Below are 14964 nucleotides of genomic sequence, written 5' to 3' on the forward strand. Positions count from 1 at the left end.
AAAACGGTCACCTAGTTAATTCAGATAAGACCTTGTTCCCTTGAGGGGAACAGAAGGAACTAACCCTATTTTATAGTTGATAAATTTGTTCCATCCTTCAACTTGCACCATTTAACAGAATCTATTATTTTGATATTTATTCCAACAAAATATGTAGAAGTGAAAATTATTTACACACGGAAAGAAAGATAACTTGAAAGTTGTTTGTTTTTTAATTGCATGTTAAACGGTGTGTACGATGCTACAAACATCAAATGACATATGTGTGGTATGGACATTAAATGGTATTTACTTTCCCACATACATTCAAATGGTTTCCACGTTGCTGCAAACATTACATGATTTTATCGTAGTATTATTTTTGGTAATTTTATGTCCTCGTTATATTTGTCTGTTCCCTTTTCTGGTCTTTGTCCCTGGATTGCGTTATGTTGATATGCCCTAGAATCTTGGTCTTATAATCAACCTTGATTGGCGCATTGCTATGGACATAAAATAAGATGTAAGCAGCAAAAGACAAAGAATAATGTTAACGTTGCTACAAGCATCGGATGCAATGTACTTTAGCAGACAAACAATGATTTGTACGTAATCTTATAGCGTGTACGTTTATTGGATTCCACATTGTTTGCATAGTGATAATTTATAAATTCAATTGCGGAAAACTGCAAGAATGGCCCACCCGTTTAAATGAATAGTTAAAAGACATTCCTATAATTTAGTACAGTACTATTAAGTATTATTCATTATTACCGTTTATTTCCATTTAATATTTTATGCTTAAGCCTAAGGTTAATCTGAAGGAAAACTGAAATGAAAACTATATCGAATAAGTAATGAGCAGTATATGGTTTAGTGGTACAGTTACCACATGATACATGATTAAAAATTAAAACAATACAGACGTGATACCCAAATTTCTTCATTTTTTTTTATTAAAACATTTAATAGAACATATCAATACGCAGGTAAATATGAACACTCGAATATAACCTTCTTGAATAAGTCTACAGTCAGTAGTATTTATTGAATTATTATTTTGTTTCTTTTGCAAATAAACTTTGATATCATAAATAATCATGCTCTGCTATCCCACACGTTCAATCATGAAATAATTCTGAACGAATGCATTTTTAACAGTATTCAATTTTCTGCTTTTTCTTTTTCTACATATCTTTCCTTTATTCTTGAGATATTGTATTACAGAGATGTCTTCCTGTGAAAAAAACGCGGTTTTGTAATATGACTGATGATATAATTCAGAAAACAAAAATTAAAAATTTAATTCAAACAAACTTATTTGAGTTATCTTTCTTTCCCTACAGTAATTCTACTAAAATAGGCTAAAACAAGATGAATTGAATACATTCATCAATGTATAAACGGTAAATCTCACGCGACAATCATTTTTATCTTCAAAATGATTCATTGCCTCTTCTTGTGTAAATGAATAAATTCACTTAGTATTACAAGTTTAATTGTGATATATTGAATAAATTGAATAATGAATAGGAAACAAATGACGTATCTTGGTATCAAATAGAGTGATAAGAAATAGACCGCCTGAAGTGTTACTTTCAATATCTTATAGACTCTGGCAACGTCTTGTTTATATAGGTATCTGAAATATGAACTTCTCCAAAATGACGTACCACGGAAGTTATATACATGTATTTAAACATTTAATAAAAGACAAAGCGAATGTATCTTTTATTAATTCAACGATAGAAGCAAACAGGATATAGAACTACACACTTACAATTAAACATAATTGCAAAATTTGGGCTGTGAATGTAATCAGCCTTTTAATAATGGTGTCGCACATATCCCGGCTGGTCCAAATATCACGAATAGCATCATAAGTAAATTTGTATTGAGTGTTTCAACTGTTCAATGAAATGTTTATTGACACATGTAAGTCATTATTATTTCCATTAGCGCTAAGCACTTTTAATAAAGTATTTTAAAAAAAGTGTATGACTCTTATTTTAGCTTAGTAACCACTGAAATTATGTCAAATATTAGACCTAAAATTATATTTTATGTAGTAGGAAAACAGAATGCCCGAGAATACATGAATGTGTTTGGTATTTTTGGTAATTTGACATTGAAACGCATGAATAGTATCAACGGCGACACCAATCAATGATTAAAAGAAAATAAAAAAACAATTCCAAGTTAATAGATGAAAGCCTTATTATGGAATGACTGAATTAAAATGATAAAACTGTAGGCTTTGGTTCAGAATAACGTGAATAAAAATGTCTGAGATCTACATTATTATCTTAAAAAATTGGTATACGGATTTCTAAACCTCAGTTATATTCATCCAGCATTATTTATATTAACATTTCCTTATGTGCTGACAATCTTCCTATTATGAATGGAGTATGTTTTCATGATTAATGACAGTTAATTTCATGACTCACAAGTTTGTAATGAAACAATAATTTCCGATGTCTATACAGGGTATTATAATATGTTTTATCCCATTTCCCACATAGATACTACCATAGTATGCATTTAAGTTTCTGTGCCCTTTTCTTCTTTCAACGTTACACCTCTGCCAAACTCAGTGCTATAGGCCACCCCTTTATGCAAATTAGTACTGTATACCGAAACAACATCCGTGAATTTGTTCTTAGTGGTACTTTTGTCCTGTGATTTTGTTTACATCCAACATAGCCTAGCGAAGTGATACGTAGTACATTAGGAAGCGATCTTAAATGAATAAAGTTAACAATATGATATTCCCATAACCATATTACGAACTTATTCTACACCTATTTCTTGTAGTAGTGGGTGTTCCAGTGGAAAACATTTAGAAGATTTTATATCACCGAGACAGTTTGGGTGCAATTTTCCGTTGTAACATCTTCTACTACCTAACTTTTTAGGTATCATATCAAATTTGTGTGTGCGGAAATTATAAAGGATTTCCGGTCAACAGGACGATATATTTCATATCCATGGTGGTATATACAGTGGGGTGATACATGTATTGTCGTGAATATTGCAGTAGTACAACGTAATTGTAACCATGGTAGACGTTGTCATAACATAAAAGTTGAGTTCTGAAAGTAAACGTGAAACTCTACACTTTCTGGTCTAAAATATTATCATCGCTAACTCCCCGAAATGTATATCATGTTGATTTACTATGACGGTTCATCATTTGACCAATCATTGTGGAGTGAACAAAGAATAGAACATAATAGTTTATGCTGATTCTGCTATACTTTAAAAATAGGGGTGTCACCACTCCCGTAGTGGTATTATTTCAATCTGGATCCTGAAAAGTTCGAAAGATCTTTCGGAGACAATCAGTTCAAGACTATTATCTGAATATAATAGCATTAAAACCTATGATTTTTCAACTCTGTATACTTCTATTCCCAGATATTCAGTTAAAATCCCGACTTAAAAACATTATACATCATTGTTTTTTTCTAAAAGAGATGGTACACCTAGATACAAATATATAGTTCTTGGTAGAGATTCCTCATACATTGTAAGAAATAATCCCAAATCATCTTCCAAATATAGAGAGGAAGATGTTTACAAAATGCTGGAATTTTGAATCGACAACACATTTGTCCAGTGTGGTGGACGTGTTTTTCCACAAACGGTCAGCATTCCAATGGGAACAAATTGTGCTCCTTTACTTGCTGACATTTTCCTTCACTCTTATAAAGCTGACTTTATAGCTGACCTGATCAGAAAGAAAGAATATCGTTTAGCTAGATCCTTTGATCTCAGTTTCCGCTATATAGATGACGTATTATCTTTAAACAATCCTAATTTCGGGAATTTGATACATCGCATCTACCCCAAAGAACTTGAGATAAAGAATACTACAGACACTGTGAAGTCAGCCTCATATTTTGACCTACAAGAAATTGATGGTAAATGAAACCTATTGACTAAACTTTACGACAAACGTGATGACTTTACATTCAAAATTATCAACCTTCCTTTCATCTGTGGCATTATCTCTTCAGCACCTGCATGTGGAGTGTTCATATCACAACTCATACGTTATGCCAGAGCTTGCCGAAACTACGCAGATTTTTTGTATCGCGCTAGAACACTAACAGATATGCTTCTGGAACAGGGTTATGTTGCTACAAGATTGAAGTCATCACTACAAAAGTTTTAGGTCGTCATCATGAACTCGTGGATCGTTATAGTGTATCCATCTGCACCATGAAAACTGATTTATTCAACTGGTCATAGTTTTCCTTTCCTCGTTTGTCAACCCCGGACTTCAATTTTTATGAGCAACTTGGCGGATGTTCCTAGAAAAAAAAAGACGTTTACCCTACCGGTGCACTTGGTTCATGCTCCCTATATTTAGTGGAGTCCGAGTTGCTCATTTGCTTTTGTTACTTTGTATGTATGATTTTAGTTACTTTATGTTCTTAGTTGTGTATGTCTGTTTTCCATGTCTGGTCTTTGTCCCGGGATTACATTATTTTGAATACCGCTATAACCTTGGTTCTCTTGATTAATTGTTATTATAAAACCTCTGAATAAATGTTTTTTGTTTACTGTCAAGACTTTTATATGACATTTTGCTATAATCAATTGTATTATTTAGCCATGTCAACCACTTAAAAATACTTACAATGCTTAGAGAATGTCATATATAGTAACAACAGTACATGCGATTTTGTTAGCATTTGGTCAAATAAGCATGATTTATATATAATAACGAAATGATGTTCCCAAAAGAGGTTGATCAGCAATTAATTCTTGTGACTAACAATACATGATACACTCTTAGATCGGGTGTGATATAGTTATCTATGAAAAGTGATTCAAATCTGATTAGCACAGACAAGCTCTAATGTAGACACGAAAGACGTTGCTCGTGATTTTACTTTCATATGTGTTACTGTTTTGGGTGATTGAAGTTATTCACTATGCTTTCGTCCATCTTTAGTTTTGTTTTGTTTTTTTTATTTTATTTTGCTTTGTTTTGTTTTGTTTTTGTTTTTGTTTTTTTGTTTTTTTGTTGTTTTTTTTTTGTCTATGTTTATGTTCTTTGAGTGTGTGTAATTATGTGTCTAATTTTCTTATCTTATTGTTGTCTTAATCTATTTTACTGCTCTAATCGACGGAATAAAAGTTTTTAACTGATAAGTGATATATATGTCCTTGCTTCTACTGAAATTACTGAAATTCTTACAAAAATAAGGCAACGACACTATGACGTCAAAATTCAAACATTTTGTACTGACAGTAAGCAATTAAATCAATGCCCACAGCAGGTACTAAATGGTCGTCCTTCGATAGTTTGGTCTCACCAATGAATTATCATATGCGTAAACTATGATCAATTTGTATTAAACCAATCGAGAAATTACATTAACTTAGAAAAGGTAATTAGCAGTTTTTTGTTGTTGTTGTTGTTTTTTTTTTGGTTTTTTGGTTTTTTGGTTTTTTTGTTTTTTTGTTTTTTGTTTTTTCTGTTTTTCTGTTTTTTTTTTTTTTAATGTTTAAGTTACAATATATTTTTATTTATAGATATGTAGATTAATTGAATTACTTTCAGTGCATATAATGTTGAATTACCTCCATTTTGTGAAAAGAAAATACCAAAGCATCAAAATAGTAAGACAATTGGTACAAACCATGGAAAACACAGACAATCAACATGTACACTATAGACAGATATAAAAAGTGAAGATAAGAAAGGTAGACAGCACATAAACATTTAAAGCACTTGTAATTGAAACTTCCATAGTTACTGTGACGTCAGTCTCATATCTCGACCTACACTTAGGGATCTACAGCAAAGGAAAACTATTTACCAAACTATTCGACAAACGCGATGACTTTTCATTCCGTATTGGCAATTTTCCTTTCACCTGTGGCAGCACCATCCCTTCAGCACATGGGTATGGAGTTTTCATGTCATAACTCATACGTTATGCGAGAACTTACCGTTACTACGCAGACTTTTTGTATCGCGCTGGACTTCTTACAATTATATTTCGAGAACAGGGTCATGTTGCTACAAGATTGAAGTCATTACTACAGAAGTTTTTGGTTGTCATCATAACCTCGTGCGTCGTTACCATAAAAACTTATTTGTTCAACGTGTCTTAGTTTTCCTGTTATCTTTCGTTTACCCGGGACTTGACTTTTTAATGAGCAGCTAAGCGGGTGTTCTTGACAGCAGAGGACACGTACCCTACCGGTGCATCTGTACCCATTTTTTAGTTTAATCCGAGTAGCTTATTTACCTTTTTACTTTGTTTGTATTCTTTTGGTGATTTATATTCTTTTTTGTGTTTGTGTTCCTGGTGTGGTCCCTGGATTACATTATTTTGATTTCCGCTGGAATCTGGGTTCCCTATATTACTCTTCCATTAAACTACAGCAATGAAATCTGGTGATGATCAGATCTTCTGCTCCGCTAGTGATCAATGTCAAAATGCAAATGAGTAAAACCAGGTAATCGATCGTCGAATTCGACGAGTTGTCAATCTGGAAAAGCGTTAAAACATACTGAAGATATTGTAAAATCAATCAGTCAAATTGTGATGACAGCAAAAAACAACAATGATACGAGGTTATTAATTTTGCATACAAAAATATGTTTTCAACGTCGATCTCAATACCAAAAAAAACGATAAATCACACAGAGTGGGCCCACTGAATTCAAAACCATGGAAAGTTACAAAAATACCAACCATGCAAATTTCTATATGCTGTACATATGTTTCAAGGAGTAACCTCTCGTCAGGGGCCATAAGATATATAGGGATTTCTAAATCCAAAAATTAATTATATAAATGAAGTACTCAAAACCAAACCTATCAAGGTAGGAAGCAAAAACCAATCAGGAAGAGGTGCTACCATGTGGAATACAAAGTATGCAGCCGCAGTGTTTTATTTATTTTGAAAATTGTAATACTGCAAATTTTGATAAATATGATACATAAAACTTTTTATGAAAAATTTATTCATGAATCAGACACATCTGACTGCTGTATTGGTGAATACCCTGCGAACCTCAGGTCCACCAGCATTGACATCGACCCAGCAGTTATAAGTTACAAAAAAATACCAATCATATATATTGCAAATTTCGATATGTTTTACACGTGTTTTAAGGAGTAACATCTCATAAGCAGCATAACCAACAACTATATAGGAAGTTCTAAATTAAAATGAAATTATCGTATACAAGGTGTACTCAAAACCAAGACTATAGAAACCGGAAGCCAAAATTCATAACAGAGAGGTCATTCCATGTATAATGATCATCCGATTTATTTCATACAAAACAGACAAAACGTTTTACAATGCAAAAATGCAAATGTACAATTACAACAAAGAGAATGGTACATACTATTTGGTGCATAGCGATATTCCACGAAAGCGATCAGAAATAGCCTCAAATGCTCTTTGGGTGAAAGAATAATGAGCATATATGCATTAGTCGGCAAACCATTTGTAAAGCCATCAGGTGTATATAAACCATGTACTAGACAATCGCATCTCCCATTTAAAAAATCAAATGAACAACAAACAACCCATATCAGGCCAGCATTTTATTCTAAAAATGCTTTAATCTTTAAAACTAGCGTTTAGGAAGCAGAAGTTGGCCCATGCACAAGGAGATGTATTACCAGTGCCTAACTTTGACAGTTCTGGCTCACAAGTTCTTGTGCCGTGAATGTACATTGTTCATCATCAATCCATTTGATAAACATCATATGTTGCTTTACCTTATTTTGCAACTAGTTTTTGTTAATGTATTACCTTTGTTTCCTACAAATTTTGATTTCGTTGTCTACTGCAATTCATACAATAATAGATGGACATCCAATTGAATTCGATAGCCGTTGTCTTGTTTTCAATGCAAACTCATTTGTTCTATAGATTAAGTCGATTTTCGTCTTTTATGAATAGTTTTACATTATTTAACAGCTTGTGTTATGGTATGGGTTTTACCCATTTTTGAAAACTAGAGCAAGTACTAACTTCTGATTTCCCTTAACTCCAGTACTATCTGCGCATCGGACTCCTGAATGAGGGATATGTGGAAAGAAGTCTCAGAAGGTGGCTTACCAAATTCTTTTTTTAAGATATCAGCCCTTGGTTGAAAAAAACTCTTCTAAAGCAATGTGTAATGATTGCTTATTGTAAGTTATTTTTGTACTGATCTGACCACGATTTACCGTTTATGATACTATAGCATGCAAATTCTATTTAATCATCGCCGGTATATTCACACCGCAATAGAAGAGTTCGGTTTGGCGCGCTGTATAACCTAGATTTAACCCATTTTCTTTAAAATGCCTGTACCAAGTCAGGACCATTGTGGTACCAGCTGCTCCGATGGGGTAATTTCTATTTTATCAGACTCATTTTGGACTCATGAATCGGATAAGTGTTCGGTTATTTTGTTGTTACCGTTATTTGTAGGATTATCATTGAAAATTGTTTGTGTTCATGTAATAATCATAATAACATATTAAGTCTTAATACTCATTGTATTAACTAGAAATGGTACTGTAGTAAAACCATCCTGTTCCAGTAAAAATCACGACGATTATAAACATAGTGCATAACAGAGAATGCAACTTTTCTACTGAATTAGACTTGATAGAACATTAATTAGGAAAACAATTGATGCAATAGCCATATCAGAATTTTATTTATACGACTGGATAACTTATATATGGTCATAGGCTGTTTTCCGATTTTTTGGGTTCTGGTAATTTCATTTTTAACTTTGGAAACCACAATTTGATATCATACGCAAGCAGAGTGAATGTGCTTTGAAATGAAACAATTTTGTACAGAGTTTGATAAAAAAAAAATAAGGACATGACAGCTGAACAAGAGGTCATGAGTTAAGAAGGCCACAAAAAAGTTGTGATTTTTTTAGGGATAGGGCTCAATTCTCGGCTTCTTACAACAGCAGAATGGATCCATAGTGTTACATTTCACCTGGTTTCTCTCACCACTCCCACGATGTCAACCCTGTATACTAACCACTTCCAGTTTTAGGCCAATATGAAACCAAAAATTGCAAAAATCCTCATTTTTCCTCAGGAGTGACCCCAATGTGGACCCCTGAACTTCAACTTACGACTGTAATGAACTATTTTGGTTTAAATTACCATCAGATGGAACTAGTTTAGAAAAAATCGCACTTTAGCACTTTGGACACTGTCTTACCCATGGTGAGCACAACAGCCGTTGGGAAATGACAAAAAATCGCCAAACATGACCATTTTCAGGCAACAGACCTATTTTCCCGCGCATGCCCACCCACCTCGTGCTATTCTGCTAATTAAGTAAAATTAATTAGGATATATGCAACCAAAAGAGCCAATACATGATTGAAAATGCATTTTTTGTAGTTTACAACGTAAAATATTTCCGAGTACTAATTCATCATGACAAATCTTATTATGATGGAATGTCTCCTGATTTGCTAGCCAATGTATGACCACGATTTCATTTGCGCATTTTGAAATTCAGTTATCAAGATTTACCAAAGATTTAGAATTGAATTCATTTATTTGACAAACGTATTTAAGAAACTCAATTAGATGTGAAAAATTATCGGCTAAAACAAGGATCGTCAGTTAAAAAGATATGACATTCACCGATTGAAAGATACAAACAAGGCAAAATTGGTTGAAAAATATTGAATTCAAAACAACAACGACAGCAGATGAGAATAATCTCACACATGTTCAAAAGAGAGCACTAGCTTTTACACAAATTCGATTTTCACTTTATACAAATGCCTATGTTTAATGAATACAATTGTTTGTATAGAATAAGAATCGCGTTAATATTTGTTATTAGATAAAGAGATTAGTTTCCCTATGGTAAGATTTGTCTCGGTAATTAAAAAGCTACGCATACTCATTCTTCCCATTTTTGTAAAACACCCTTGTTAAATGAAAAGTGTGGCAATGTAGTATACTGAGTAGAATATTGAACGCTTTAATGCTACTGCTTCTAGATGTACTTTTCTCTTTCAGATATTAACTTGTTTCATTAACAACACTTCCAGTATTGTAATTGTGGAGAGAAAAAATAGTTGTGAAAATTTAAATAAACAGAAGGAAATATTTGGCAGTGCACCTAGATAACCAAGCAATGAGAAATACTTATAAACACCATCATATTCGTAAATAATAGATAGTGTTTCAGGATATTTGAGAACTTTTTTATTAAGACCTTGATCAGTTTTTTTTTAAATCATTGACCTTACTTGTTTTCACAAACTCACAACGGATATAGATTTCCTCGTTCCCTTATTTAATGTGTCCATTTTTTTTTTATGATTTCTCCTTTTAAAAAACTGTCTATCTGAGAACAATCATGCCCACGATATGTTTGTAAAGACGTCGCTTACGTAATACGGCAATGTTTTATTGTCATCTAGCCTTACTTCATTTATCATTCTAACAAAGCAGTATTGTTTGATAGAAATCATTTAAGAGTATTTTTATCAATTAGATTAACGAAGTTCTTCCTTGGCATTGTTCTCCTGTGTTGTATTACCAAAATATTTTATAACGTTAGAAACATTTTTTTACATTAACATACAAGACAATAAAAGTGACTGAAATAAAGTAAAGAATGAACTGAAGTTGACTAAAGTCATTATCGTATTCTTATACATCCATTTAAAAGAATTTTTCATCTATGAAAAACGCACAAACAAATGTTTAAAAGATTTTAAGCTAAGAACAAATTTTAGAAGCAGATTCAATAGAAAGATACACGAAATTGCAAAATTGCATTTTATATTAAATAGTGATTTTCTTCGGCATAACTTTCTTTGACTTCATTTCTTTTATACATTTCCGTCCTATACATCTTTAGAATTCGAGAAGAATGTGTCAGTCATGTCAGTCATAATATATTTTCAATTATTAACCTGTTTTATGATTTTATTCAATACAAATTACAGACAAAGAGGACAGAAATAGTGAATTTCTATTTGTATCAAGCTTGGTCGTAACATGAGACATGACATATATTATGATCATGATACTTTTGATACAGTTTTTTATCAAAGGTTCTTTAATTTGTTTTTCGATGAACTCTTTAACATGTATAGTTTCTACCGATGGCATGCAACCGGTACCAATAATCAATTGTTAGCCTCTTTGACGCTTAGAAAATACCTATCAATTTGTTTTGTGTTTTTGATGATTGTTTTAAAGTTCAACATGAGAGATTTTCACGGAGTTTTAGAAATAAAGAAGAAAAAAATGACAAAAGAAAAAAAACAGGATTTCAGTTTCTATGAAGTAGGTTTCTTTTCATGTTAATCTAGGGCCGTATTCGTTATCAACAAAAACAACTCATGTTATCTAATAATTGTGTTTACTTTTTTGTTTTCCTTCCAACATTTTATTGTCTATTTGTGAGACATTTCGGTTATAACAATCCTTTATTTTCAAATGCACATTTAAGGTTAAAATATTGCATTAAGTGAAAAAAACTTTCATGATATTTGCATATAATTATACCACTCTGAACATTGATTGACAAGACTAAAATGAACTAAAGTAGAGTAAGAAAACTGAATACAGTGTACGTGTCCATTTGAGATTTTAATTTACATATAAAACGTAGGCTGATATAATTGATTTTCCTCTCATAAACGTCCGTTATTCTTTAGGCATTCATTATATTCAATATATTTACAAGTTTTTAGTGCTTCTAATGTGCGAAAAATATAAAATCTGTCACCTTTTAACATTGATAATTGGATTTTACTATACAAAGCTATTCCCCATTGAGGGTTTGTTCCTACAATAACTTGGTCTTGTTTGGTAAAGTCTGTAATAAGGGATTGTCAGTCTATTAGTCACGGTCTTCAGAGCAATCACTACAACTCCGTTAAAAATATCATGCATATACATTTCATCTTTTGGATGGAATCGATGATATGATGAATGAAATTTCCTAACAATAAATCTCATTTCCTTGATTTTTTTTAAAAGCTTGTTCTTCCGTGACCGCGCAAAGAAGTCATAACTGTTTGTTTGTTTGTTTTTTTTTTTATTTTCCTTTTGCTTTACTTTGTTTTTGTTGGTTTGTGTGTGTGCGTGATCGCAAATTTTGTTAACTCTATGCCAGATTCAGAAAAGAAAAAATTTATACAATGTTCAGTAAAATTTAAAACAAAAGAGAGAGACTTTAAATTAGTTTGAATACAACCATATGATAAGTCTCAGAGTTGATAAAATGTTTTTCCCAATTTTCCAGAGTTTTCCTATTTGAATTTCAAAATTTCTATTCAATAGAGAACATAAGAGTAATAAGGGGAATCAAGGTTCTAGTGGTAATAAAAAAAATGTAATCCAGGGAAAAGACCTGACATGGAAAACAGACATACACAACAAAGAACATTAAGCAATTAAATCACATACAAAGTAGCAAAATCAAATTAGCAACTCCAACAAAAACTGAGAACATCGACCAGGTACGCTGGTAGGGTAAAGCGTCCTCTGTTTTCTAGACAAACCCGCCCAGTTGCTCATAAAAAGTCAAGTCCGGGATGAAAATTGCTTTTAGAATTAAAACAAGTAACAAAATATAGATGTTTATACCAATATGCTAATGCACATATCAAAGTATCATCATGTTTAGACTTGTAATACCAACACCATTATATAAAGTTGTTTAATTAGGTCTTGTAATCTAACGTAGGGTTGGATAAAACATTTCATCACCATTTTAGAAATTTTCCAATGAGTTAAAGACATAACTTTTAATTTGCGTTGTATTTTAATACAGCTTTGCGTCCATACTCTTTCAATGCCGACCGATGATAGTTACGAAATAGATAATTGGTTGAAGATAATGACTTTGTAAAACATCTCTGTCGGAGTAGTGGAATCAGTATCTGTTACTTTCATCAGTTGCTATAAAACTGGTATCATTTGTGCCAAAACTTATTTCAAAACTTCATTTTTCGGAAGTCAGATGTTTTATTTCGTTCATATGCAGATTTATTCAAGACGTTACTGATGTGAAGTAGTTAGATAAAGTGACATTTGTTTTATTTTTTTAGCAAGGATTTCGAAAAAAAGGCGAATATCAAGAAGGATAACTTACAATTTATGAAGTGACTTTTGTTTCACTACAAAATGTATTCTGTGATAATTGGTGTTGTGGTTGTCTGTTCATTCGTTCATGGGAATCCTATGCGAAATTCGCAATCGAGGTATATTGTTTCATACTTTTTGCAAAACATAAAATCTGATGTACTATGTGTTGTTACAAATGCGTCTCATTCGAATAGTATGCACTGGCATTGAAGTTATTTCAAACAAAAAAACGACTGAAAAATGCAACAGTCATTCCTTATAATTTAATTTTAGTATCAAAATTTAATGAGTAAATCAGCAAAAAAATGACGCCACAGTTACTTTACCATACTTCCATTCTTGTATTTCGATACTTTTATTGCTAGTTTCTATTAAAAAGACCTAAGCACATAACTGTTAATATATTGTTTAAGAATTTGAACAATTTAATGCTTAATTGCAATGCATTATACTTTCCTATACTGTATTTATCCATTTTCTGAAGCCGCCTTATGTTTAATTTTTTTCCTTTTTCAACTATTAATGTGATTCATGCAAAACAAACACATTTGCGGCTATCATAGTTTTATAATTTTAGAATTCGATCCTTTTAACAGAAAATACATTTTTCAGATCAAAACGACAAACAGCGGATCTGTGGCTGGATCATTTGAAGACAATTCTTGCCTTAAACAATAATGCAGTAGATTATACAAAATGTGGCAATGTCATTGGTTGTGGGCTGCTTGATGTTGTTGACAGGTAAGCATCTAATTTTTTTATATAATTTGACTGTAGTATCTGTATATCTAAATAAAAAACAAATAGTTACAAGATATGAAATCAAACATGACGCTGTGCAATCCATCTTTGTCCAATAAGGCTAAAAGGGTATACAAGCGCTTTTAAATAGTGTCAAGAGAATGATCGTTTTCAAGAAATGTACAATATCATAATAACAAGTATAAGTTAAATATCACTTAATTTTGGCAAAGCGAGCTTCCTTTTTTTTTGGAATGTAAACAATCATCTAGATTACAACAGTTTAATGTTTCTAAAAAAAGAACTCATGGAAAATTAAGTATTATAACTTCAATGACGTCGATGCAAATATTGTCTGAGTGAAAGGTCTTTGGAAATAATTTTTTTTTTTGTTATTTGTATGTTTGTTTGTTTGTTTGTATGAATTGATTCTTTTGTGTATTGCTTTGTATTACTGATTTCTTATGATGGTGCCAAATGAATTTATTCTTATTCAATATTTCATCAATTTCTATTCTAGCGGAAAGAAGAAAAGAAGTTCAAGCCATAAAGAAATCGTACCAGAGAGAATTAACAAGATAGAAATTGATAACTTGAAGAGAGTTTTTGACAACAAACCTGCTGCGGATGGGAAAAAATTCTTCAATCAACAGATACCATTTACATCAAAGGCAGAAATAAGACAACTATCCAAAAACGTGGACAAATTTTCTAAACATTTTCCAGTCAATAACAAAGACATTTTAAATAATTCTGTAGTTGGGCATGACAGTACTGAATATAAACTTTCCAGATGAGTTTATCTGCATAGTTTCAATATGAATTATTAATTAAAACTGTTTGTTTTTTTTCTGCAGTTATATTGTGTAGTGCTTACTGCAATGTGTTTAACGTTTATTATCTTAAATAGATAACAAATTTGATTTGTTTGAATGTGATCAGAACAATTCAATTCCAATATCTACATATTCAGATTCAACATATAAAATCACTTGAACATAATAATTATACCTAAAAGTTAAAAGTAAAATGACCTATAAGTATGACATACGAATAATACAGAGTGCCATTCTATTAAAAACTGTAAGAGACTGTTAATTCATATATACCTGAT

At 31.8% G+C, this 14964-nt stretch overlaps 1 protein-coding gene across 1 annotated transcript; it reads left to right on the top strand.

Annotated features, from left to right (window-relative positions):
• Window positions 1-12873: 12873 nt before the first annotated feature.
• Window positions 12874-14710, top strand: LOC148609605 (uncharacterized). Its single transcript, XM_088540624.1, has 3 exons — window positions 12874-13225; window positions 13722-13850; window positions 14371-14710. Exons 1-3 carry the CDS (start codon window positions 13149-13151, stop codon window positions 14645-14647), a joined length of 483 nt encoding a protein of 160 aa, XP_088396750.1. The 5' UTR covers window positions 12874-13148; the 3' UTR covers window positions 14648-14710.
• Window positions 14711-14964: the final 254 nt, after the last annotated feature.

This window comes from Perna viridis, chromosome 8 (assembly GCF_037379345.1).
Source record: "Perna viridis isolate PV_CMFRI_1.1 ecotype Kerala chromosome 8, ASM3737934v1, whole genome shotgun sequence".
Lineage (NCBI taxonomy): Eukaryota > Metazoa > Mollusca > Bivalvia > Mytilida > Mytilidae > Perna > Perna viridis.